The sequence below is a fragment of the Eretmochelys imbricata genome, chromosome 4 (genome assembly GCF_965152235.1).
Source record: "Eretmochelys imbricata isolate rEreImb1 chromosome 4, rEreImb1.hap1, whole genome shotgun sequence".
In the NCBI taxonomy this organism is placed as follows: domain Eukaryota; kingdom Metazoa; phylum Chordata; order Testudines; family Cheloniidae; genus Eretmochelys; species Eretmochelys imbricata.
Genome location: NC_135575.1, coordinates 65,110,873 through 65,136,504, shown reverse-complemented (window position 1 = coordinate 65,136,504; position 25,632 = coordinate 65,110,873). Strand labels below are relative to the sequence as shown.

General features: G+C 39.6%; 1 protein-coding gene across 1 annotated transcript in view; it reads left to right on the top strand.

Moving 5' to 3' along the window:
• PDGFC (platelet derived growth factor C) overlaps positions 1-25,632 on the top strand; it is a 250,961-nt gene that overhangs the window by 178,465 nt on the left and 46,864 nt on the right. The window contains exon 3 of the mRNA XM_077814475.1: positions 2,434-2,614. Coding sequence (XP_077670601.1) covers positions 2,434-2,614 — 181 coding nt within the window. The remainder of the gene's footprint in view (positions 1-2,433; positions 2,615-25,632) is intronic.

Here is a 25,632-nt window from a genome sequence, read left to right as displayed (position 1 = left end):
AAAAAGCTCTAGGTTTAAAGCTATGGAATTTGAATTGTGCTTTTACCCCTGGGGTGCCGGGAGTCTGGAAGGTGCAATAGAAAGAAGTGCATAAATTACATAGATGCACTGGTGACTGTAGTATGCCTGACATCCAATACTTTTGAGTCTGAAGTCAATAAATATAACACCTAACAGATTTTTATTCACATTCCATGAAACAGAAGAAGAGATGGCTTCTTTCTTTTGTTTTCTAGCTGAGGCTATAAACTACAAAAAGACCCTCTTAAAAACTTATACACTGCGTTTAAACAGCAAATTAAAACATGTTCTCAAATCCCTGAGCCTGTAGTGCTATTACATACACATTGTGTTCATGCTAACACATGATCATCAAAGAAAAATATTGATGGATGAATTTAAGAATCAAATTGTATAAATACATGATGCTGATTTGGAAAATCAAATACAATGGTGATAAAGCAATTAGTAGTATATCATGATTTCAGTGAAGATTTAAAACTCAAGTACATGCCAGTAATATCTTGTGAACACATGTTAATGAGCATGTTCATTTTATTCATTTTTAATTAAGTGGAAAAAATACTGGTCCTTTAAAAGAGATAATAAATGTATGAGCCTGACTTGCACAGACATGAAACACAAGAATTTATTGCCTGCTGTCTAGCTAGGGAACTGGGAATAATTATAGAGAGTAAGTTTACTGAAGAAAAAAAATACAGAAAACTTTAATGGAAAATTGTTATGAAGTAATGATTTTCACATTAAACAATGCCTGCCTTATTTGGAAGAGTGTGTGTGTTTCTCTTCTTTTTTAAAATCAGAGTATTAGTTACAGTTGTGGGTAGTACTATTTGTTTCTAAGAACAGAATTGAACTGTATTTATGATTTACCAATTCAGGTTGCTTTGAGAAATGTATTTTGTGTGTGTTCATGTATGTATATGTGTGTGTATGTATATATGAGAATGTGAGCAATACTTGAAAAATTGAGGGAGAGTAGGAAACTTCCCCAGGCATTTGCAATCACTGTTTTCAAAATCTGAATGATATATATATATATAACATCCATCCCTAATGGTTATGAATATAACCTTCCAAAGGCACCTTTAAGCTTAAATAGCGGTATTGCTTTTGTACGTCACCAGATGGACAACTCTAGTGCCTCTGCTGTTGCGCCGAGATTCCCAGGCTGCAGCAGAGGGAAAACTGACCCAGAACTGCCACATTTTCACTCCTGTTTGGAATCATGTGAACAGCAATAATTTCCTTTAATGACTGTTTGGGGAAGGTCTGAGAAGCTAGAAACTAGAGTTATTCACTGATGCAGTGTGACAGAAAAACCAAGATGGCAAGAAAGGTGGAGTAAAGGAAGTGTGTACTTTGTAGCAGTGAGAAAGTGATAGAGTAATGGAAACAAACTCCACAAGTACTCTAACTTACATTAGGGTCCACTTTGGCCTTCTACTGGTCAGGGATCTGGTTTACACAAAGATGGCTTTAAGCACATTTGTACCCTTTTTGTGCAACGTCTCCTGGGAGTTTCAGCACTGGATTATCCCTATGTGTCTTGCCCACCCCTTCCTAATAATGTCTGTGCCTCTATTTGAGGGGTGAATTAGAAAGCAGTCTGCTCCAAGGGTTATTCTTAATAACTGTTCCTTAGAGCAGATGATGAGTGGAGTGGATAGGAATGACAAAAGACTGGGATGAGATATACCTTCATTGTTTGTGTTATTTCTTCAAAACTCAATCTCCAGACCATCTATTGTGAGACAGTTGCCCAAAATGCTGGATAATTTTTGGTACATTCTATAGATAGGCCCTATCCAGCAAAGCTCTCAGTGGAACTACACACATGCTTAAAGTTAAGAATATGCTTAAGAGCTTTGCTGGACTGAGAACTTAATGCCACTTCAAGCCTTTCCAAGCTTTCTTTCCTGTCAGAGCACAGGAGGAGAAAGTTGTTAGCTGCAAAAGAAGCCATTGAACATTGATCATCAGCAAAATATGACTACCTCTGCCGCTAATATAGCACATACCAATTACTGTATCACACTTTAAAATATTTCAAAATTATGTTATTTCTTTTCTCTTTCATGATTATTTTCTTCCTCTCTGTCCCATATATTGTACTTGTTTTCCATATAAGAAACATACATTTGTTACTGAGAGGTTTTGTTCAGAATGCTAACTCTGGATCTAGCTCTTTTTGAACTCCACTGAATGACTTTATTATGTGTTTAAGCCAGTAGCAACTTGGATGAAGAACCTAGGAATAAAATTACTGGCTTCAGTGATATACTTTCAGCATGAAAAGAGACATTTGTTGTTGGGTTTTTTTAAAATGAAATGTGACTATGTTGATTAAATCATGAGGATTCTATAGGAAATGCATCAGTCAATACATGTTTCATTTTCTTTTCCTTCCAGGTATGACTTTGTAGAAGTTGAAGAGCCGAGTGATGGCACTATTTTAGGGCGCTGGTGTGGTTCCAATACTGTGCCAAGCAAACAAATCTCCAAAGGAAACCAGATCAGGATAAGATTTGTATCCGATGAATATTTTTCTTCTGAACCTGGATTCTGCATCCATTATACTCTCCTTATGCCAGTAAGTAACATCTTTTCAGGACCAAAAGGTATCAGGAAAACAAAATTTTAACAATACTACTTCTCAGGAGACTGACTTGATAGTTTAGGGTTAGTTACTAATTGTTTATCTTTCATTATTATCACAATGATTATTCTTAAGTCTGTCTTACAGGACCATAAATTTTATATCTGTAATATAACTACCCAAATGTTCATGTGGTTAGCATGGATGGCTTTGGATTGGGAAGTTGTGGGCTCAGTTGTTCATGTAGAAACTTCAGAAAAACTCTTGCATTACTAACGCAGTACAGAAAAAAAGATATTTTTTCTAGTTTTGGGAAGAATTTAGCCAGCATAAAGAATCAGTTGCTTGTCTACTGGAAAACAACATTTCAAAGCTCATTGGGAAATTACACAGAGAAGCCAGCATTGTTCCAGGGGAAAAATTGAAATAATAAATTAATTTGTTAGTTGTGACTTGCCATTACAAGGGCACAGCCAAGCTTCTGTGTAGTATAAATGGTTATAAATAGCTAAAATACAGAAAAATGGTGGTCATTGCTAATTGTTTTATAGTAGAAGCAAAACACTCAATTAGTTATATCTTGCTTTTCATTACATTTTTCTTGGGGAATACACTTTGGGACTGATCCTGAGAGTTGCACTTGTAACTTCCAGGTACTCAACACATCTCAAGACGAGGTTCTCTCTCTGAAATACCACTCACTAATGTATATCAATTTTCTTCTTCAGCATATTGCTGTTGCCTTTGTTAAACAATATGGAATCCCTCTGGCAGCCAAAATAATTTTGATATGTTTCCAAGGATGAGAAAATATTGATAAAGGGTCAAAGTCATCAGTGGAGTTACACCACGAATGAATTTGGTCCAGAATGCCTACTCTATATTTCAAAACTATATGTTGTTGTTTTTTATCCAGTTCCTCATAGCTTATTCTGTGTGTTTTATCTCCTAATTACCCTTACTGGCCCTGTTGGCTAAAACTATTTTTAAACTCATTATTGAAGAAAAAAACATATTGGGTCAAAGTAATCCATATTGTAATAACCCATATTGTAACTCCATTGGCTTGAAGCATAAAATTGTATGTACAATATGGTACAAATATACATCATATTAGATATACAGAAGTAGTAATACTCATTTCACTTGCATAGATATCAGTCAGGAGTATTTCCATTCACATCAGTGGAATCTCACTGGTTTGAGTTCAGAATCAGATAAAACACCCTTGATTTAAAAAGAAAAAGGAAATCAGTGTTTATCTAGTAAACCCTGGAAAAACAGTGGAAATGGATACTTGTCTACATAGAGCAATAAGGTGGGTGATGGGGACTATAATTTTATGTGTTGTGTATTAATTGGTCTATATAGACCTTGCTGCTGTGCACTAGGGAACATTACAGAGAGATTACAGTATATACTACTGTAATGAGGAATGTATATATATACATTCCTCATTACAGTATATAATGGAGAAAGCCCCCCCCCCCATCTTGATTTTGGACATCTATGTACAAGTCAAAAATAGTAAAAATAACCCCCAAAATTGAGTTAATAAACCCTCCCAAATAGAAGCCCTAAGAATAACAGATACCCCTTTTTCAATTTCAAAAGTAATTGTGTGGCTATGTATCCATTTCTCCCTTTGGAATAGGAAATACTCTTTATCACCCCAAATTTTATCGTGTTACAAGTTATAAGGTATAATATTTCATATTTCAATATGCAGCCCATGCAGCCATCAAATATGTGGCATTATATATTTCACATTAATCACAAGTGATGAGCTTCAAAACTGAATTTACTTAATCTAAGCTACAGATATTGAAAACTATTGCACAAAACTTACTGTCACTAATTTTGCTGTTAACTGTAATTCTGGGGGGTGGGAGATTAGCACTTCTACAATGGAAATATTGTGGGGGGCTTTACCTCCACCTAAACCTGTGTATGCCATGGAGGGAAGAGGGGAACATGATGGGAGAGGGACCTAGATGGTCTGGAGTAACCGCCAAGGAGCCTGGGATCAGGGAGCAGAAAACAGAGTGTCTGGAACAGGCCTGGGAGTAGGTAGGAACCCTGAGACCCTCCTTCCCAGCCTGGAGAACACCTAACTCCCTTCCTGTTCCTCTACCTCTCCCCAATTCCCAGAGACCTTCCACCCCCTCTGTGTAATCCTTTATCACACTATATTTCAAAAGAGGTAGAAATCCACATGTCCAAAAATGAAAAATGGTCCTGTTTGTGCAGAAGCAAAAAGTTTAAATGAATGCAGAGTAATGAAATGGATGCTGAGAAATAACTGGTCTACTTTTATGACTTGGTCCTAAACAGTTAACGTGTTCCCACCCCCTCCCCACCCCAATTCTGCTGCGGGGGTGGGGGGGTGGGGTAGGCTGGCAGATTTGCAATGAGAGATTGTTTGAGGAGAAATGAAGCAAAACTGAAATAAGCAGTGCAAGCTTGTTTCTGTTATTGGAGGCCACACACAGTGCGGGGCACAGGACACATTTCAGGTCTCTTAAGGAGGGGGAATGACTTTGTTTAATTCTGCTGTAATTTATAATAGTTTTTAAAAAATCTTTCGTATACTAAATTGCAAACCAACATTTTACTTGATGATTTAGTATCTGAAGAATGGTGGTAAGTCTGATGATGTTATTTCTCAGACTTAATCAGACAAAAGGAGTTCCAGCAGTAGTGTCCCTAGTTGCAGCATCATTTTATAGAAAGCTCTTACTCCAGTTCTACTATATAAAGGCTCAACCCAGTGTAGATGGCAAAGATTCCCTGACCAGATCTAATGGCTTTTCTTCAAATACTTGTGTACTTATCAGACATGTGAAGCTCTTCACTTTTCGAGTACTTACCAGCTGGCCATCCCTTATTTTAGACCTAATATTACTTCATCTCCTCTGTTTTATACTTGTTCTTCAGAAACTTCATACACTTGTGTATATATAATTTATACTTGTAAATTATTTGTTTTGGAATCTTATGAAGCAGAGGTGTTGGAAATTGTCCGTACTATAGAAACTAATTTGGTATCATTTTAAGCTTTCAAACTTTTTTTTAAAATGTCCATCATTTTGAGTCATTCTTCCATGTTGCATCCAATTGTTTTGAGTCTTTTCTTTGTGGAGAGGTACATTATGCACTAAGGATTATTTAATGATGACTTCGCAATTCAGCTTTTTTGGTGTGTAAAAGGTGTGGCAAATTGCCGGCACTACTATGATGGGTCCCGTGCTTTCTCTTCTTGTGGTGGGGAGGGGTGGTCAGGGCGCCTTTTCTTGCCCCTGATCTGGGGTATTAATTGTCCCACTAGTATCCCAGAGAAGGGGAGTGGAGAGGGAGGGACCCAGGCCCGCCCTCTATTCCAGGTCCCAGCCCAGGGGCCCTAGGGATAGCGACAAACCACTTGAACTAGCAATTCCTTCCCTCTCTGGCCCTTCAGCTTGTGGAGCTTCCTGCCCTATCTCTGCTTGGGCCAGGTTTCTCCCAACCCCTTGTGTCTGTGGAGTCCCTCTGCTCTGCACAAGCCGGGTTTCCCTTTACCTAGGGTCTTGGTCTTCTGGCCCGCCACAGCACTTCTCCAAACTCTCCTCTGCTTCCCTCCAAACTGCTCTCCTTCAAACTGCTCTCTGCTCCAGTACCAAACCACTCTGCTTCAACTCCTCCAACTGTCTGATTGAAGCAGGGGGGGTTTATCAGGTGACTGACTTCAGACACTCTAATTGGCTTCAGGTGCTTTAATTAATCTATAGCAACCTCTCTTCCCTTTACAGGGAATAAGGCTCTCATCATCCTGGGGCTTACATATCTCCCGTCTATCACCCTCCTGCTGCCCTCTGGCCATGCTATATCACAAAGGGGAAAAAAATATTGCCAAAGAAATGATTTCCAGTAATCTCCAAGTACGTTGTGAAAGCCTATTTCACTTCTACCCCTCCTCACCCCAATACATCGGTAATTTACATAGTAACCATATATGGTTGAAATAGACCTTCTGAACTGTTACAATATGTGTCTGGGTAACATTCTTTCTGGTGACTTGTTTAGTTTCAATTATGTCAGTTACCACTTTGGCATAGAGAGTTTGATGTAATAAAATCTATTATTACTTGGGGGAGCAAGTGAATAGGACGCTTGATGCCTGAGGTGCCATTAAGGAATGCATGACTGATTGCCAAAGTAGTTAGTAATTATTCAGCAGATTGCGAACAAAGCTTCTCCAGTTAAAGTTGAAGTTGGAGGTGACTATATCACCCATCTTTCTTGGCACATGGTAGCATGTCATTTGTCGCTGAAGATCATGCCAAAATTTCTTTGCAAGGAATATACTTACCCTCTTGTACACAAGTTGAGATGGAAATGGAAATCCAAGAAGTTTCTGAAAGATCACCCTAGTTTTAAAGGTAATTTGTCAGATGCTTGAGCTTTAGATGTAATAGATGGGAGGCCTGGTGCCACAGGTGAAGAACATGGAGCACACCATCATCACTCCGAGAACCAGAACCAAGCTGGAGAGGACCCTGAAAGATGCCATCCACTGCCAATATGTGGAAAACCTGAAATGGAAGCCAGACCAGAGCAGGGCCTTCAAGGTGATGTGCAAGTGGGACGCCAGCAACCACTTCCTCCCCGGGGGCAGCGTCTCCCGATTTGCCAACTGGAGGTTCATCCACCAGTCCTGGCTCAACTGCATCCCACTGAACGGAACCGTCCACCGTGTAAATTGGGACAAGCGATGAAAGCAGTGCGGCTATGCCAGTGAGAGACTACTCCATATCTTGTGTAGCTGCAAGCCCCATTCCAGAGCCTGGCAGCTGTGACACAACACCATCCAAGATCACCTGGTTAGAGCCATCCTGCCACTTGTGGGGAAGGTTGCCGTGAACTTCGTCATCCCCGGAATGGACAGCCAACTGCAACCGAACATTGTCATCACCAATGAGGACCGGAAGAAGATCATCATAGTGGATGTCACAGCGGTCTTCGAAAACAGGACCCCGGCTTTCCACAATGCCTGATCTTGAAAGCTAGAGAAATATGCCCCTCTGGCCAGCACCCTGAGAGGTAGGGGCTATGAGGTCCAAATTCACATGCTGATCGTTGGAGCCCTGGGCACATGGGACCCCGTAACAAGCGAGTGCTGAGAGAATGTGGAGTCAGTCAATGCTATGCTCAGCTGATGCGGCAACTCATGGTGTCAGATGCCATTAGGTGTTCGAGGGACATCTACATGGAATACATCACCGGACATCGGCAATATCAGGAGGAATGAACTGGAGTGCCGATGAGAAGCGCAGTCAGGAAAGTAACTGAAATACTTTCATGATGGACTGTTTTTTCTCTAAATGGACAACCTATCCAAAATTCTCAATTACTGAGGAACAGTCTCACTCATTGATATATTTTGCTTTCCGCCACCAACTCTCTGTATAACTTTTTTCATGAGTAATGTACCTGAATGCATGGAAGCTAATATCTAAACTGTCTTCCTAAATTCATTCAACTAAATTTGGGTTATTGCTGATTATGCACTATATGTATCTTGTGACTTTGTATTTGTGGATAATCTAAGCACTATACCCAGATGTACAAACACTCCTTTCTCAACCTATGTATTATATACTTTTTTTTAACATCAGCTATAATAAAATTTTAAAATTTGTACTATTGACGTAAGAGAAGAGTCTTTAGGAAAGGTCACTGGAGTAGATATTTACAGAGATCTTCTCTTTAGAACCATTTCGTCACTTTTTACTGTATTCCCTCCAGGTCAGCCAAACTGTGGAACGTCAAAGACTTGTTTCACCCCATTTAGCTTATATTAAATGTGTTAGTTTGATTTGCTCAGTAGTTTTTGTTGTGTCTTTATATAAGAACATATTTGTCCCACCTACCCCTCACAACTAAAAAAAAAATCAAAAACTGAAACAATGAGGATAAGGGGAGGGGACCAGTGCAGCAACAAGAGAGAATGAAGGCTCTTATCCTGCAAAGTAAATCTGATGGGCAATCCTTTACTCCAAGTCAGAGCCCACCGAGGGGTGAAATCCTGGCCCCACTGAAGTCAATAGGAGTTTTGCCCTTGACTTTGCTGAGGCCAGGATTTCATCTAGCTGTTTTGCGATGTTAATTCTCATAAACCCTGCTGGGAAAAGATCATTAAAGCCAAATCTTGTTTCCCTGAGTTCTCAGAAGAAAAAGATGAATATACTTCTCTTAATAACTGCTCCACTAAATAAATGTTTTTAGCTTATCTGCTAAATATACCAGGTTTCTTACCCTCACACTAAACTTGGAATATACTTAGTTTACTCGGCACTGGAGTGCCTCTTCTTTTAAATTGGTCTGTAAAAGCATTTTGACAGAAGCTCATACTGAAAATCATTTTAAAAAATAAAAGGAAAAGAAAAACACTTTCAGTGCTCAGAATGTGAAAGTACTTAATGATTAATTGGGTGGAGTGTAGTGTTTGTAGAAAAAAATAGTTAGTATTTTTTGCCAAGTATTTTTGCTTAGTCTTATGAGTTCATCATGTGCATGACACAGGGATCTGAGACATGCTTAAGATTTTGTGTTATCCTGTTTATCCCACTCTTTATTCCAGTGTAACATAATATGTTTCATTACCTAGAAATCAATGATTTTTTAAAAATGAGGAAAACATTTAATTTTTACAGAACATATTCCATGTGGCTACTCCTAACAGTTCAGAGGAAAGAGATAAAAGCAAAGCAAAACCAAACAAACCCTCCCAGAAAACATGCAAGCAATGGAAACATCCCTTCCTGACCCCTGCCAGTGGCTGGCTGAACTCCCAAAGCATGAATTTTTAGAACATAAGACATACACTCAAAGTGAGTCCCAGGGCTGTTTAACTCTGTCCCCTAACAATAATAATGAGAATAACCTCCACAAATCATCTAATTTCTGGGCACAACCACCACATGTGCAAGCATGTTCCCCTTTCCTCACAACCCCTCCAACAGAGTGCCTTCCTACCAGCAAAAATACAATGGATATTAACTGGAGTCAAATGCTAAACAAAACATTGGAAAGAGTCCAGCGGAGGGCAGTAAAAATGATTAGGGGGCTGGAGCACATGACTTATGAGGAGAGGCTGAGGGAACTGGGATTATTTAGTCGGCAGAAGAGAAGAATGAGGGGGGATTTGATAGCTGCTATCAACTACCTGAAAGAGGGTTCCAAAGAGGATGGATCTAGACTGTTCTCAGTTGTAGCAGATGACAGGACAAGGAGTAATGGTCTCAAGTTGCAGTGCGGGAGGTTTTTAGGTTGGATATTAGGAAAAACTTTTTCACTAGGAGGGTGGTGAAGCACTAGAATGGGTTACCTAGGGAGGTGGTGGAATCTCCTTCCTTAGAGGTTTTGAAGGTCAGGCTTGACAAAGCCCTGGCGAGGATGATTTAGTTGGGGATTGGTCCTGCTTTGAGCAGGGGGTTCGACTAGATGACCTCCTGAGGTCCCTTCCAACCCTGATATTCTAGGATTCTATGATTTCTGAGCTATATAAATTGAAGATGTGTATCCCCTTTTCCATATAGAGACCCACTCATTCAGATGAATTTCTTTGTCCAAATACCTCTCCCATTTTACTATCTGGGTTGTTTCTTACCAGCATCTTTGTCAATGAAAATTGTATATATAAATTGAAGTTTTTGTTCCAGCTTGCTCCTGCATTACCTCCTCGAATATGGATAGAAGGTCTCTCTTTACAAGGTTTATCTTTACAAGAGCTGCCTTGTATCCAGATTTCACAATAAAACGTTTGACTTGTAAATATTAAAAATATGGGATCTTTTATTTACATTGGTACACGCTACTTGGTATGATTTCAAGTCAGGATCTAGGAACAGCTGTCCAAATTGAGTAATCTCAGCTCTTACCCACAATAAATAGTAACTTTGATATTTCCTAGGGATCAATTCCTAATTCTTAATGAAAGTATTTAAGGGAGAGGGCCCAAACAATGGGAATTAAAAAAAAAAATTGGCCAAAAGCTGCTTAGGTGGTCTGGATGAATGGGTGATTGCTTGATTACTTGACCGATTTTTAAAATTGGTGACCTGCATTACTTGTTACCCAAGAGTTACTATGGGGGCTCCAGTCCTGTTTGAGTAATCTGTTATTAACTCAGTTGGTCACATCTTTTAATTATGTTGCGTAATAATAATAAACGTGTTAGGAAAAGTTAGTCTACCACACTTTGTAGGCTTATACAGAAATTTAGAACTCACCCTTTGTCTTTTGTTCCCATGTAAATTTTAATACCACATTCTGTCATGTTTTTACTGTCATGTCAGCGATATCAACAGGGATGCACTCAAACAAAAATAACAACTTTGGGAGAATATTCATCTTTACTGAGGCTACCCTACCTAGCCAAGAATTTTCATATTTGTTCTATTCCTGCAAGTCTCTTATTATTTTATTCCATGTTGGAGAGTAATTTGCCTTTAAAAGATATTTTTCTCTACAATATTCATTCCTAAATATTGACCCTTTAAGGGATATAAATTCCTAAAATTTCCTGCCCAAATTCCAATATCAATTGTTCTGTAATTTTTAACAAGGATTTAGATCCTACAAATGTAAGAAGACATCATCGTCATACAAAACTATTGTGTGTTCTAATCCAGAAGGTGTTCTGATGCCCTTTACCGAGGAGACCGTTTCTCACATTTGCTGCAAATGGCACCATTGCAAAAACACACAGGGGGATAAACCTATCTTGTACCCTAGCCAAATTAAAAGAAGGGGATTGATGACCATTAACCCAGGCAGACCCTCAAGGATGAGTATACAGGGCCAAGGTGCCCCTATAAAACGGTGATTTCCAAAGCCAAACCTTACCAAAATCTGTCTGAGTTTCTCCCACTCCAGCTGGGTTGAAGGCTTTCTCAGCATCTAAAGAAGCATACAGCAAGAATTGCTAGAATTGACATGACATATCAAATTCAGAGTTCTTCTGATAATATCAGATTGAAGAGGGTAAGCGAATTTGGGCAAGATGATGGTCAATCTGTTTGCTAGCACCTTGGCATTAATTTTAGCATCCATGTTAATTAAAAAAATACGCCTATATGATGCACAATTGGTAAGATATTTTCCTTCTTTAGGAATGACCACAGTTTTTGCCTCTTCCCATGCTCCAGGAATCTTGTTCCCCTGCGATATACCATGAAACAATTCAGTTAAGAAAAGGGACCAATACTTGCTTTAGAGCTCTATAATACTCTGCAGAAAACCCATTGTCATCTTGAGCTTTATTCGATTTTAAATTCTTAATTACAACTTTGACTTCTTCAGCAGCAGTTTGCCTGTTAAGAGCTGCCACATCATCTTCTGAGAGCTGTTCAAGATTTGTATTTTTTGAACCATACAAAGTATGGAAAAAGTTAGGAAATGTTTCAGAGATCTGTTTCATGCCAATTAGTAAATCTCCCTTTTTATTTTTAATCAAAGGATGTCTGATTTATCCTGTTACTTTTTTTTAACTTTCTGGCTAAAAGCCTATCAACTTTATTGCCCTTTTCATAATATTTTTGTTTAATATATCTAAGTGTTTGCTCAGCCTTACCTGTTTGTAACAGGTTAATCTTCCCTCTTCTAATTTATTTTCTTATACTATTTTAGATCCTGTAGATTTATGTCTACCTTCCAAAACAGAAAGTTCTTGAACCAAACTCTCTTCTTCAAGACCTCTCATCTTTTTGAGGTATGATGCTTTATTTATAAGGATCCCCCTCTTTACCACCTTTACAGCATACCAGTGAACACTTTTATTAATCATTTCCTTATAGTTTTCATCTATATGTTGCTTAACATTTTCTTCCATCTCTTGAATTCTAAGGGAGTCATACATAAAAGCTCTGTTCAACTTCCAGGCCTTTTGTTTTTCCACTGAGTTCCAGTCTTTTAATCTGATATATGCAGGGGCATGAACAGACCAATTTATATCTGCCAGATAATTTTTTTGACTAAATTAGTCAGGGTCCTAGACACAAAAATCATATAAATCCTGGAATACGATCCATGAGGAGCAGAATAATATATATAGTCCCTGACATTCAGATTCAGCTCCTGCTAGGAATGTACCTCTTAGAATAATATCATCTTCACTAAAATGTCCTAAATCCCTAAAAAACTGATTAAAAAGAGAAGTTTGCCTCTAACTGGGAGTGTACATCTTGGCTAAGGTGAAAAGTTTACTTCTAAAGGACCCCTTAATTAAAATACGTCTGCCCTCTGTATCTACAGTGTGTGCTGAAACAATAAAAGGGAAGTATTTAGCAGAGTGTTGTCACCCCTCTTCTGTTAGATTGCTCTGGCGAGACATGTGGTATCTGTATCCAAGAAACGTTCAGGTATTTATACTCATTTTTCTTGTGGCGTGTTTTTTGTAAATAGATTATACTAGTAAAATATTTTCAGTGAGCAGAATATACTTTTCCTTTTTGTTGGACTGTTCATCCCCTTCACCTTAACAAACGTGATGTTGATAAACTTACCCACGACTACCAGCTCTGCTCTCACCCTGTATACTGCCCTTTGTTAAAAGTAGTGAGACACCCCACCCCTGGCCAGATGCCAGGGCTCCATTATATTTGCGATTCTTCTGTAAGTAAAATTGTTGATAGTGTTCCCATCAAACACACAGTCATTTTAAAACTCACACATATGTTGCTTTTCCTTTTGTAATGCCTATATTGTTGTACCCTGATCCTGAGTCTGATTTACCATAAACTTTTAAATTCTGTGCCCGAACATTTTTTTATTAATGTAATCTTTTCTGTTAAAGCATACAACCATATTGAACATCTGTTCCCTTATCTCCTGTTTCCCTCCTTCATTCTCCCTTGGCATTCCCCCATTGTCACTTGGTCCCCTCTAACTATGAGAGCCCAGACTTTCCTTATTTCCTCCATGGGCTTGTTAGTTCCCTGCTCAAAGAGGGGTTTCTTTCTCTTTTCTTTTTTCAAATGTATATTCTTAAGAACCAAGCCTTATTTAATCGGGCCAAACACCTTTATAACATTGGATCTTGTGAGATTATTAGACCATCTTTGAGTTTACCTATTCTTAAAATATTCTACCATAGATGACCCTTCAATTAACATAAAATTTGGAATGTTTGTAATAACTCTAACGTCAAACTTACTTCAATAAGGGAGATCTGGGTCTCGGGCTAGTTTGTTATTAATTTAATGTTGTGGTTTATATTATAAAATAAGTTAACTATAACGTTATATCTATTAAATATACTGTATCCACCTAGAATAAAATATCCTGGGTGCTATACAGCCCAGCTTTCATTTCACTATATCCCTTTATCATTATAACCATATGAATATAGTATCTATTATCTATTGTAATGTCTTAACCCATATACTAATCTTGTTCTTCTGGATCTGGACTGTATCTTCTGCTGTCATATCTGTGCTGTTGTATTGGTGATGCATCTTTTTGAGCTGTTCTGGCTCTCTTTGGTCTCCCTGATTTCCAGTGATTTCTTGGTGATCTGTAGAACCGATGTCTTTAATCCCATTCAGATTTTTTTGAGCTAAATCGCCTATTCCCGTGTCCATAAGTACCTGTTTCCCTTCTTTTGGATTTGAAATAGACATATATCTGTCATTCCATTTAAAGGACTGTCTAAATGGGAATGCCCCTTCGTATCCTATGTTCTTTCTAAGAATTGTGGTCACCTGGTATAGTTCCTTTTTGCTTTCTCAGGTTGAGGATGCCAGATCTGGGAAAATTTGTATGTACTAGTTAAGAATCATCATTGGTTCAGCTTCTCTTCCTCATTATCCTCTGTGTTTTATCCTTGTCTTGACAGTAGTTGGACAGTCATGTCTCTTGGTCTGGAGCCTGCTTGGGGGCCTGAAGAAAAGAGATCTGCCTCCTCAATATGAATGCAATCTTTATTGGCCACTTTTAATGTGTCATGGAAAATATCATCTAATGTGTCCAGTAGATTTCTCAATTCAGTCTCCTCTGGAATACCTCTCATCCTTATGTTATTCCTGCAGTCTCCATTTTCTGTGTCCTCCAGCTTTAATTCTATTTCTTTTTTTCTCTTTCAATTTTGATTTTTTTCATCTCTATTAGTAATGGTGTTCAATTGTTCAGCTGTTTCCACATCTGATATCCTGTTTCCACATCTGATATTTTCCCATTAATCTAATCAATTTTTAGGGTGCCTTAGGATTTTCAAAGGCTGGATCCAAGGGGATCCCAGCATCTGTCACTTTAGAGGGCAGAGGTCTCCTGTGAAAACTTCTCTCTCTCTCTCTCTCTCTCTCTCTCTCTCTAACTTGCAATGACACTGGCTGCATGTTGGTCTCTCAGGATATCCCACTCCTAGAGCCAACCATTCAAGCAGAGCTGACAGAAACTAGCAGGAGGCAGGGCAATTTAGGAGGGAACACTTACTCTTTACACTTACTTTGCCTGCCAGCCACCCCACAAACACCTGAACCAAGTAACTGATAACCCCCAACCTCTGAGGAGAAAGACCCCTAGTGCCATGCTTCCCAAATCATTGCTTTCTTCCTTATCAGGCAAGTGGGGAGAACACTGCTTAGTGCCCTCTCTGCCTTGACTTGTGAGGAATGAGTGGGAGAGAGCAAGGATACAACGGGGAGGATTAAACAATCAGTTTGCTAGCACCTAGAGGATAATAGGATTTGACGAGAACAAATCATGACAAAGCAACCTAATTTCCTTCTCTGACAGAGTTACTGTTGTAGTGGATGTGGGGAAGCTGTAGATGTGATTTATCTTGATTTTAGTAAGGCTTTTGTCACAGTCCCACATGACAGTCTCATAAGCAAAGTAGGAAAATGTGGTCTAGATGAAAAAATTATGAGGTGGTTGCACAACTGGTTGAAAAAGTTTACTCAGAGTAGTTATTAATGGATCACTGTCAAACAGGAAGGTGAGATCCTGTAAATGTCTGTCCTGGTTCCAGTACTATTCAATATTTTAATTAATTATTTTGATAATGGAGTAGAGTATGCTTTTAAAATTTGCAGATGACACTAAGATTTAGGCACTAAGATTTAGAAGAGAGATTTAGGGTAGATACTAGAAAAATTTTCATACTGCAAGTATAGTTAAGTATTGGAATGGATTACTGAGAGAGATTGTGGAATCCCCATCACTGCAGGTTTTTAAGAACAGGTTAGACAAACAGGTTAGACCATCTGTCAGGGATGGTCTAGGTATATTTCCTCTTGCCTCATTGCACGGGGAGAGACAAGGTGGCTTCTCAAGGTTCTTTCCAGCCTTACGTTTCAATGTATCTATGAATTGGTGTAATATTTATTTTCTGAAAATGGTAAGGCACTCAGAGAAGAGGGGATACTCTTCTCATGTCCCTCTCTACCTCTCCTCCTTCAATAGGGATAGAGAGAGATAGATGGAGAAATTTGACTGGGTGTGAAGGGTGAGAGGGGACACTGAAAAAACCCAAGGAAATTTCATATGCAGAAAGAAAGTGGGAGCAGAAAGGAAGCTGGACTCTGTGTGTTGGTGAGGGGAAGTTTGGAGCTGAGGTGAAGGGCGGGTGATGTTGTGATGAGACCAATTTAGAATCATAGAAGATTAGGGTTGGAAGAGTCTAGTCCAACCCCCTGCTCAAAACAGGACCAACACTAACTAAATCATCCCAGCCAGGGCTTTGTCAAGCCAGACCTTAAAAACCTCTACAGATGGAGGTTCCACCACCTCCCTAGGTAACCCATTCCAGTGCTTCACCACCCTCCTAGTGAAATAGTTTTTCCTAATATCCAACCTAGACCTCCCCCACTGCAACTTGAGACCATTGCTCCTTGTTCTGTCACTGAGAACAGCCGAGCTCCATGCTCTTTGGAACCCCTCTTTAGGTAGTTGAAGGCTGTTATCAAATCCCCCCTCACTCTTCTGCAGACTAAATAAGCCCAGTTCCCTCAGCCTCTCTTCATAAGTCATGTGTCCCAACCCCCTAATCATTTTCATTGCCCTCCACTGGACTTTCTCCAATTTGTCTACATCCTTTCTGTAATGGGGGGCCCAAAACTGGATGCAGTACTTCGGATGTGGCCTCACCAGTGCCGAATAGAGGGGAATAATCACTTCCCTTAATCTGCTGGCAATGCTCCTACTAATGCAGCCCATATGCTGTTAGCCTTCTTGGAAACAAGGGAACACTGTTGACTCATATCCAGCTTCTTTTCCACTGTAATCTCCAGGTCCTTTTCTGCAGAACTGCTGCTTAGCCAGTTGGCCCCCAGCCTGTAGCGGTGCATGGGATTCTTCCATTCTAAGTGCAGGACTCTGCGCTTATCCTTGTTGAACCTCATCAGGTTTCTTTTGGCCCAGTCCTCCAATTTGTCTAGGTCACTCTGGACCCTATCCCTACCCTCAAGAATATCTACCTCTCCGCCAAGCTTAGTGTCATCCGCGAACTTGCTAAGGGTGCAATCCATCCAATCATCCAGATCATTAATGAAGATGTTGAACAAAACCGGACACAGGTCTGACCCCTGGGGCACTCCACTTGATACCGGCTGCCAATTAGACATCAAGCCGTTGATCACTATCCATTGAGCCCGATGATCTAGCCATGATTCTATCCACCTTATAGTCCATTCATCCAATCCATACTGCTGGCAAGAATACTGTGGAAGACTGTATCAAAAGCTTTGGTAAAGTCAAGGTATAACTTGGAGGACTGTAATTGTGAGGGGTGGAAACCTTTAGGATGTTTCATATAATATCCAGTGTTTCAATCACCTGTTTCTGTGCCAGAATAGGGAATATGAAAAGTCCCCTTTACAAATTCATTATATATCACTTACTCTTTTGCGTGTCACTCCCTTTTATTTGAAATGTCTACAAGAGAAATTAAGGGTAGACAGAAAATTCCAAATTTTGAAAATGTCTTCCTTTTCCTTGACTCTTACAAGTTCAAAAACCTTCTAAAAACTTTGAGCTCTTAAGATGTGTTTAGTTATCTGACTGCCATATATGTATATCACCTCAAGTAATTTGGTTTCAGCCGGGTAAATTTCTAAAGGAACAATATTTCACCAATTTTTCTGAAAAGTTCAAGAGATCAAATCCTATACAATCCTAGGAAACTGAGAACCATGCAGATCAGGTCTGTGTTAATGGAAAAAAGAAAAATGCTATCTATGTATATAAGTGCTTTGGGGAAATTGAAAAGAATTGATTGGATAGCCATTTGAATTATCACAGTAATTAGTCTTGGTATTATCCCTGCCATACAACTTGATTTTATTGACCTTAAATATAGTTTACACCTACTGTGTTATTAAGGGCAGGGAATGCAGACCAGGGATCTTAAAGTAATTTTCAGTCCTGGGGTTTTAGCATTACCAGTCATGTGATTTTTCTGGGAGCCTTCTTTAAATTTAAAGGAGAGTTTGTGAGTACTCTAAATAAGTTATAAAAATGTTGAAGTATTTCAAAAAATCTTACTGGATTAGCTCTGAAATTGCATTCACTAATCAGACAGTAGAGATTAGATAGACCTCAAGATTTTAAAATATGGATGCCTAAGGTCAGGCTCTTGAGTGCAAATGTGGGCATCTAAATAAATGGCCTGATTTTAAATGTTTTAAATGATTTTAAAGATTTTAAAATGTTTATCTTCACAAATAAATTGTTCCTCTCATGATGCCCTAGAAATATAATCCTAACATTTATTTTTTAGTATTTTTGTTTAATTTAATGAAATGTCTTTGGCAAATGTTGTTTCTTTATTTACAACTTTTAAATATCCTCAAGGTTGAAGAAATAAAACGTGCACCACCTAAAAGGTTTTGGGAACTGTATGTTGTACTTAAATATATCCTTATTTGCATTTTATGATTGACTGGACATTTGAAGGACATTTCAAATTTGCATGTAATTAACATAGTGAAAGAAACAGTTCCTATTTTTCCAAATGGTAAAACACTTTCCTAGAATATTTGGGGATTGTCTTTTCTTTTTTAAAATTACATTTATGCAAATATGGCTAACTACAGCTGATTAGTATGCAGTGTTGTTGTAGCTGTGTTGCTACCTTATCTTTCTTACAGCTAATTAGGGGAAGGCAGCTAAAAATATTGGTCTTTTTTTAAACAATTTGTTGTTTTCTGCTTGCACACATGACGAACCTTTTTTGAACTGATCTTTAGGGCTGATATTGTCTCTTCTTTCAAAGCTGTGCTTAAGACCAATTTCTGCTAGAATGTGTGTTTTTAAAAAATCACCAAATTAATTATGGCTATGTTGAGGGGGAGATGGGGCTAGTTGACCATTTATCAATTTAGAATGATACAATAAAATGTGTGTGTGTGTGTATGTAAATGTAGGCAGAGCTGGAGCACCAATTATAAGGTTGGTGAACACTTCCCATTATAAAAAAATATGAATTGCTTATGACTTTGCCAAATATTAACATTTCAGGCTGACATTTGCCATGCTGAGTATCTGCCTGAGGCTTTAGGAAAACTTCAGCCGGAATCGATGGGGGAAAAATGTTATTTTGTATGTTATGAATTCTAGCAACCTTTTCTTTAAGAAGCTCTAGAACCTCCATGCTTTGGAGTAGGGACTTAAAATTTGTCAAGCAGTGGCCTTTGCATCAGGGATGTGCCTTTTGCTGTTCTGTAAATATCCACCCAAATTTGGACAAGTTATAAGCCTTTGAAAAACATCAGTTTGCACATATGTAGAGACTTGCTCGAGGTTCCCATCTAAAATCTCTGAAGATTCCATCTGCACAGTGCATGTTCCAGCCCAGGGCTGAGCAGGACTGTCCCTGCAATTGCTGCTCTGGGCTAGCTCTAGGCACTGGTACTGACAACTGTGAGTTTGTGTCTCCTGTGTTCTCTGTCCCCCTGCTGGGCCCTGGAAACATGGAGAAAGAAGGTGCCTGAATTGAATGCAGAGAGGCTAAGAGCCAGATCAACTGGGTGGGATGGGGAGGTAGATCTGGGGATAAATGCCTTGAGGGTCCTGGAAACTGGGACAGGAGGCGGGGTAGAGGGAAACTGGGACTCTGAATTGGGGTAGGGGAAACTGTGATTGGGAGCCAGAGGAGACTGAGTGGTTGAGCAAGGAGACTGAGACTGGGGTGAGAAAAGACTGGGACTGACTGGGAAAAAAGAGGGACTGGGAGCCAGAGCGGGAACCTGGGGAACTGGGACCCATTGGGGATAGGCTGAAATTTGGATGTGGAGTGAGCAGGGGAAGGAGACTGGGACTGGATGGCAAGGATACAGGGGTGGAAGAAAGGAAGTTGGACAGATGGATCTGAAAAGGTGCATGGGGAGAACAGGGTAGGCAAATACACTGGAACAAGGAGCCAGGAAGGGGAGTAGCTATGATAGGTATTGGGAGAGCCATGGAGAGAGCGTGATTGGATAAGGATCCTGGAGAGGAAAATTAGGAGCAATGGGGATGGGAAACATGAGTGGGAGATGGCAATTGGAGGCCAGTGGTGAGGGGAGACAGATCAGAAAAGGAGGTAGGAGGGGGAAATTGGAGCTGGCTAAGCAAAGAGAATGGGACTGGTCGTGGGAGGGAGACTCAGACTGGGATATCTGAAGTGGGAGAGTAGAACTGGCTGGGCAAGCAGACCAAGATTATGATGAGAAGTTTGGGGTGCGGAGACTAGGACTGGCTATGTGAGGAGAATGAGATTGAAACAATGAGCCATGAATGTGGAAGAGATAGGACTGGGTCAGAGATGGATTGGAAGGGGATGGGGTATATATGGCACTCTGTACCCCAAACCAACACCCTGACACCCCCATATGTACCATGGTGGTATGATTATAATGTTTTGTACAAAGTACGTCTTGTGAGGCATCATTTTAAAAGTCTTGATCTGTTGAATATTATTATCCTGTTGGATATAATGTGTTATCATTCTATGTGATGTTATGAAATTTTATTACGTATGTGTTACTGAAATATGTTGTGAGGTTGGGAACACCCACAATCAGCCTTTCTGGTTCAACAGTGGACTAGCCAGACATGCTAATGACCCATTAAAGGGAATCCACTTTCCCAACAACTGCCCCAGAAGACTTCTCAGAGAGAGCACATAGACACTGGAGGCTGCTTGACCAATGGGGGTGGATCTCCACATCACAAGCATGTTTCTTCCAGCATGCTGGAAAGATCTTATAAAGAGGGGAAGTGACATCGTGACTTGGCCTCACTCCCCCCACAACTCAAAACCTGAAAACACGTCTGGAGCACAATGACTTTGAACTGGGGGGGGGTGGTCCTGGGCTGGAGGAGAGTCCCAGCCTGTGTAATTGTGTATTTATACCATCTGCCAAGGTGAGACACTGCTCGATTCAAATCTTGTTTAGTTTATAGAACTTACACTATGAATTTATTTTATTTCTTAGGTAACCAACTTTGATCTCTGTGCTTACTACTTATAATCACTTAAGATCTATCTTTCTGTAGTTAATCGATCTGTTTTATATGTGATCCAAAACAGTGTATTTTGGTTGAAGGTTTAAAACAAATAAAAGGAAGTATTTCTTCACACAATACACAGTCAACCTATGGAACTCCTTGCCAGAGGATGTTGTGAAGGCCAACACCATAATAGCATTAAAAAAAAGCTAGATAAATTCATGGAGGATAGGTCCAACAATGACTATTTAGCCAGGATGGGCAGGGATGGTGTCTCTAGCCTCTGTTTGCCAGAAGGTGGGAATGAGTGACAGGGGATGGATCACTTGTTCTGTTCATTCCCTTTGGGGCACCTGGCACTGGCCACTGTCAGAAGACACAGGATACTGGGCTAGATGGACCTTTGGTCTGACCCAGTACGATCGTTCTTATGAAGTGCCTTTGTAAACAGAGCTGAGATTTCCCAAGCTAGTGTGTGTCCTTTCCACATTGAGGGTGGGGTAGACAGGGTAATGAACTTACACTGGTCATGCTTCTGACCAGGACAAGATGGTACAGTTCTGGGGTGCAAGGCTGGGGAGCTGGGGGGAATTGGCTGGAGCCTCTCTATTGTTAGCTCATGAGTGGCTGGCAAAACATTCATGTAACTCAGTTGGGTGTTCCTGCCTGTGGATGTCTGTGTAAGGGCAGTACCTGCCAGAGCTTTGTAGCTTGTCACAGCTTCGCAGTGTGAGAGGCATACCCCAGGTTGGTGGGACAGAGGATGCAGCCATTCCACAGTTCAGGTTGCACCAGACAGGACTGAGAAAGAGGGGAATGGGGGGATGGGGTATAAAGGATCAAGTTTGGGAGGAATGGGCAGAAGAGTCTGTGTCCCCTAGACAACACTCCCCTCAGAGTCTGGAGTAGAACCCAAGATTCTGGAATCTCATTATGCCTTAGCTGTCAACAAATTTCTGTGAAAATCCATGGCAAAGAGTCTGTCTCATCCCCCTCTAATGCTGCTCCACATAAAGGATGACAACATACTGCTGCTATCAGTTACACTATTTGTTCATGTGTCAGAGGTCTGTGCTGTGAATCTAAAAGTTCCAACCCTACCGGTGCCCCATGTGGGTCTCAATATGATGCTACCTGATGGAATTTGTTTGATTTTTTTCTTTTCTTTAAACCTAAGAAATTTCACAGAAAAAAAATATATTAAGAGTACATTGTTAAGTTTTCAAAATCAAGCTCTCATAAGTTTGGAAATGCCAATGGAAAAGTCACCAGTGCAACTATAATCCAGCCACCTTGTATTTATGCATTCTGATATAGTTTTTAATTACATTATCGCATGTATTAAGGTTGCACAGGTAAGATTAGGAAATACCAAATGAAGGTTGCCTATGCAACCTTACACACACACACACAAATTAAAAAGAACAATGTGTAAGTCACTTGACTTCTTGATTGCAAGCTCTGAATGAGAGGAATTCATATATGTCTTCATATATGTTTGTATGACTCTTATCATGATGTGTCAAGACTTCTAATTGGGATCTCTGGTCTATGGGTGCTACAGCAATATAAATATTTTCCAAATATTTCTTTATCTGATCTTTCCAATAGTTAGTTTTACATTCTTCCCCTTTTTGAAATTTAATTTCTATATTTTTACTGTTGATGATAGATTTTTAAGAGTACAGTCTCTCAGCCATTTTTGTGTCATCTTTAATTTCATCCATCTCTTCATTTTTTTAGACCTACTTTCTTTATGTAGTACTTTTCCCCTTAATATATTTGTAAAGTCACTCTTATTCTTCTCTCACCATTGGCTTGATTTGCCTTGTTTTGCTTCATTTATCTTTTGCCTTAAAGCGCTAGGAATTATGGAATACATTTGTGTGGTTGCCTATCCCTTTCCAATTACTAATATCATGGTTCTTTTATGTCATTTTGTGCCTTATGCCCCATATATTTAAGGTACCCAACTGTCAGATTCTATTGTTTCCTCCTGTAGTTTCTTACTAGAGGCTAGCTTAATCCCTGATCCATGCACATGTGCACAAGGGAAGGCACAAGGACCTTTGTACCTTCCTTTGCAATATGACCGTCAATCTATTTATACTTTAGAAATAAAGATAAAATATAAAGATAAAATATAAAGAAAGAAATAAATTTTCTGATTTTCTCACTGATGAAAAATGAAAATAGATACACATTTGACATTAGATTTTACTTAGCAGCATAATTTTTATAACAGCTAAACCATTCTCGCTGCTTTCCTGTCAAGTTAATATCCATCTCTTAGAGACTGTCATGCCAGAACACCGCCTGTCACCTCTTCCTAACAAAACAGGGCTTGAGTGAATAATTAGGGGGTATGAGTTTTCGTTTTGAACATGTAAGATAAGATAAAAATAGAAATGAAGACTATTTGAGAAAAGACAAACAAAAGAATACCTTAGTATAGCCTACTTATCCTGATGTGTATACTCTAGGTATGAAAGGGGCTGTTAGCAAAAGCAGAGTTGTGAAGGAAATGGAATAACTGATACAGTTCTAAGCATGCAAGATCAAACCATGCAGCTGTTTCTGTAGAAGACTGGCTGCACAGTTGAATGCTATAGATGACTGAAAGCACCTTTGGAACTGAGGGGAGAAATTCTTGGCAGAATAATAACACTGTGCAGTAGCTCCAGGGCAAGTGTCTGGTCATGGAAAGGTTAATGCATAGATGTTGTTAGTGTTGTTAAAAGAATCACTTTTGTTTCTAAGAAGGCCTGGATAATATGCATTGTGGAAATGCCGAGATTTGCACCTGTCCTGTCTTTACAGTGCCTGTCCTGTGGTGATACAGAAAAGGATTATGAGCTGTCATTTTCTCATCTTTCATGAATGATCAAGAGTTCGTAAATTATTATGATTAAATGTATGACAGAGCAAGCCAAGAGTTTTGCTGAAATGCTTTTTCTTGAGAAAGTATAAGTAATAGCAAAGCCATTGTACTTATGCTTTCATTCATCTCTGAATATGCATCCAGCTCTTGGAAGAAAGGAAAAGAATTCTGTGAGGTCACTAACATGCCATCTATTGATGGTTGGTACACACTGTTGAAGAACTGTATGTATTAAAAATGTTGTGTGTGAGCACTGCGGGAATTTCAAGCTGGCAAAAGGCATTTCTAGAGATAGAATTCTCATGCAATTTGAGTGTACATTTCACACTACTTATGAGCTAAGTAATAAAAACATTCATCGGGGAAAAGAAAAAATATTAATAATCTTTTATGAGAGAGAACAGTATGTGCCAGGCTCTAATAGTTGAGAGAAATCAAAGGAAGCCATTTAGTGTGCCAAAGACTTGGGTTAAAGACATTTGAAACCTGGACGTACAAAAGTAAAGGGCACAGCTTTTGGAAAAGATTGTGAATATGTAACTTCAAACATTCCAAACTAGCTTGCTCCTATTGTCCAAAGGGGTGGGGCTGCCAAAGGATTTATTTGGGGAATTCCACAATAATGTCACCCAACTGTGTAGTGCTGCATTCCTCCAGCTCACAACTGAACTCCTTCATGGGGCAAAACTGAAGTGCTATTGATATTTATACTTGTGGATTTGTGGGTGCTTCTTTTTTCAATCTTATCAGTCTGGTAGGTTTTTAGCATGTAAAAAGTATAGCTAAATTCATATAATAAGAGTTTCTTACTGGAGATCTGTTAACTATAGTATCCTCTGCTACCCCTTTCTGTTTTTAAGAAGATAAAGCTTTAGACTTCTGATACAGATTGTTTTGGGGAAAAGTTTTAATAAATGGAACCTTAACCTTTACAAGATGAGTGAAAATGAAACACACTAGTTCTCACACACTCACGTCATTTTCTGGCTATGCTAAAAGGACAGGAGACATTTGACATGGGTTTAATCAGACTGCAACTTTATTATTAGATGTCTAGGCCTACCCAGCAGATCAGTGTACAGTGCAAGTAACCCCATGTTTATTCCATAATTACCTCGGGGACTTTTACCAGCTCCCCATCTTTTTCCATCCAGGTCCCTCCAACAAATCCATTGCCAGGATTTTACCACCCACCCCGACTCGTAGGGAGGATTAAGGTGGGCTATACGAATCGGGCGGTTGGCTCCCTGCTGTACCAATCATAGGAGTCCCCAACCACCCCTTGCTCGTTCCTTTAATGAACACCTCTTTCTAAGTCCTTTTCAAAGCCATTTATCCAGTCCCTGTATACCTTCCCTATGGAGTACCTGCACCAGACATCCATCCTACACTTAAATAATGAGTTGTGACATGGCCTTCTGCCTGTCATGCCATGCATGAACAGAGCCCTTCCTGACACCTGCTGTGGGGAAGGTGAAAAACCCACCAACTGCAACCAAACCAATATCATGGTAAGGGAAAAATTCCTTCCTAGCCCCCCTAAACAAGGGATGGCTAGTGTAATGCCCACAGCAGGTATTGACCAAACCTGGTCAAAGATGATAAGGCCATTGCAGAGAAACTAAATTAATTATTTGCATCAGTCTTCACTGTTGAGGATGTG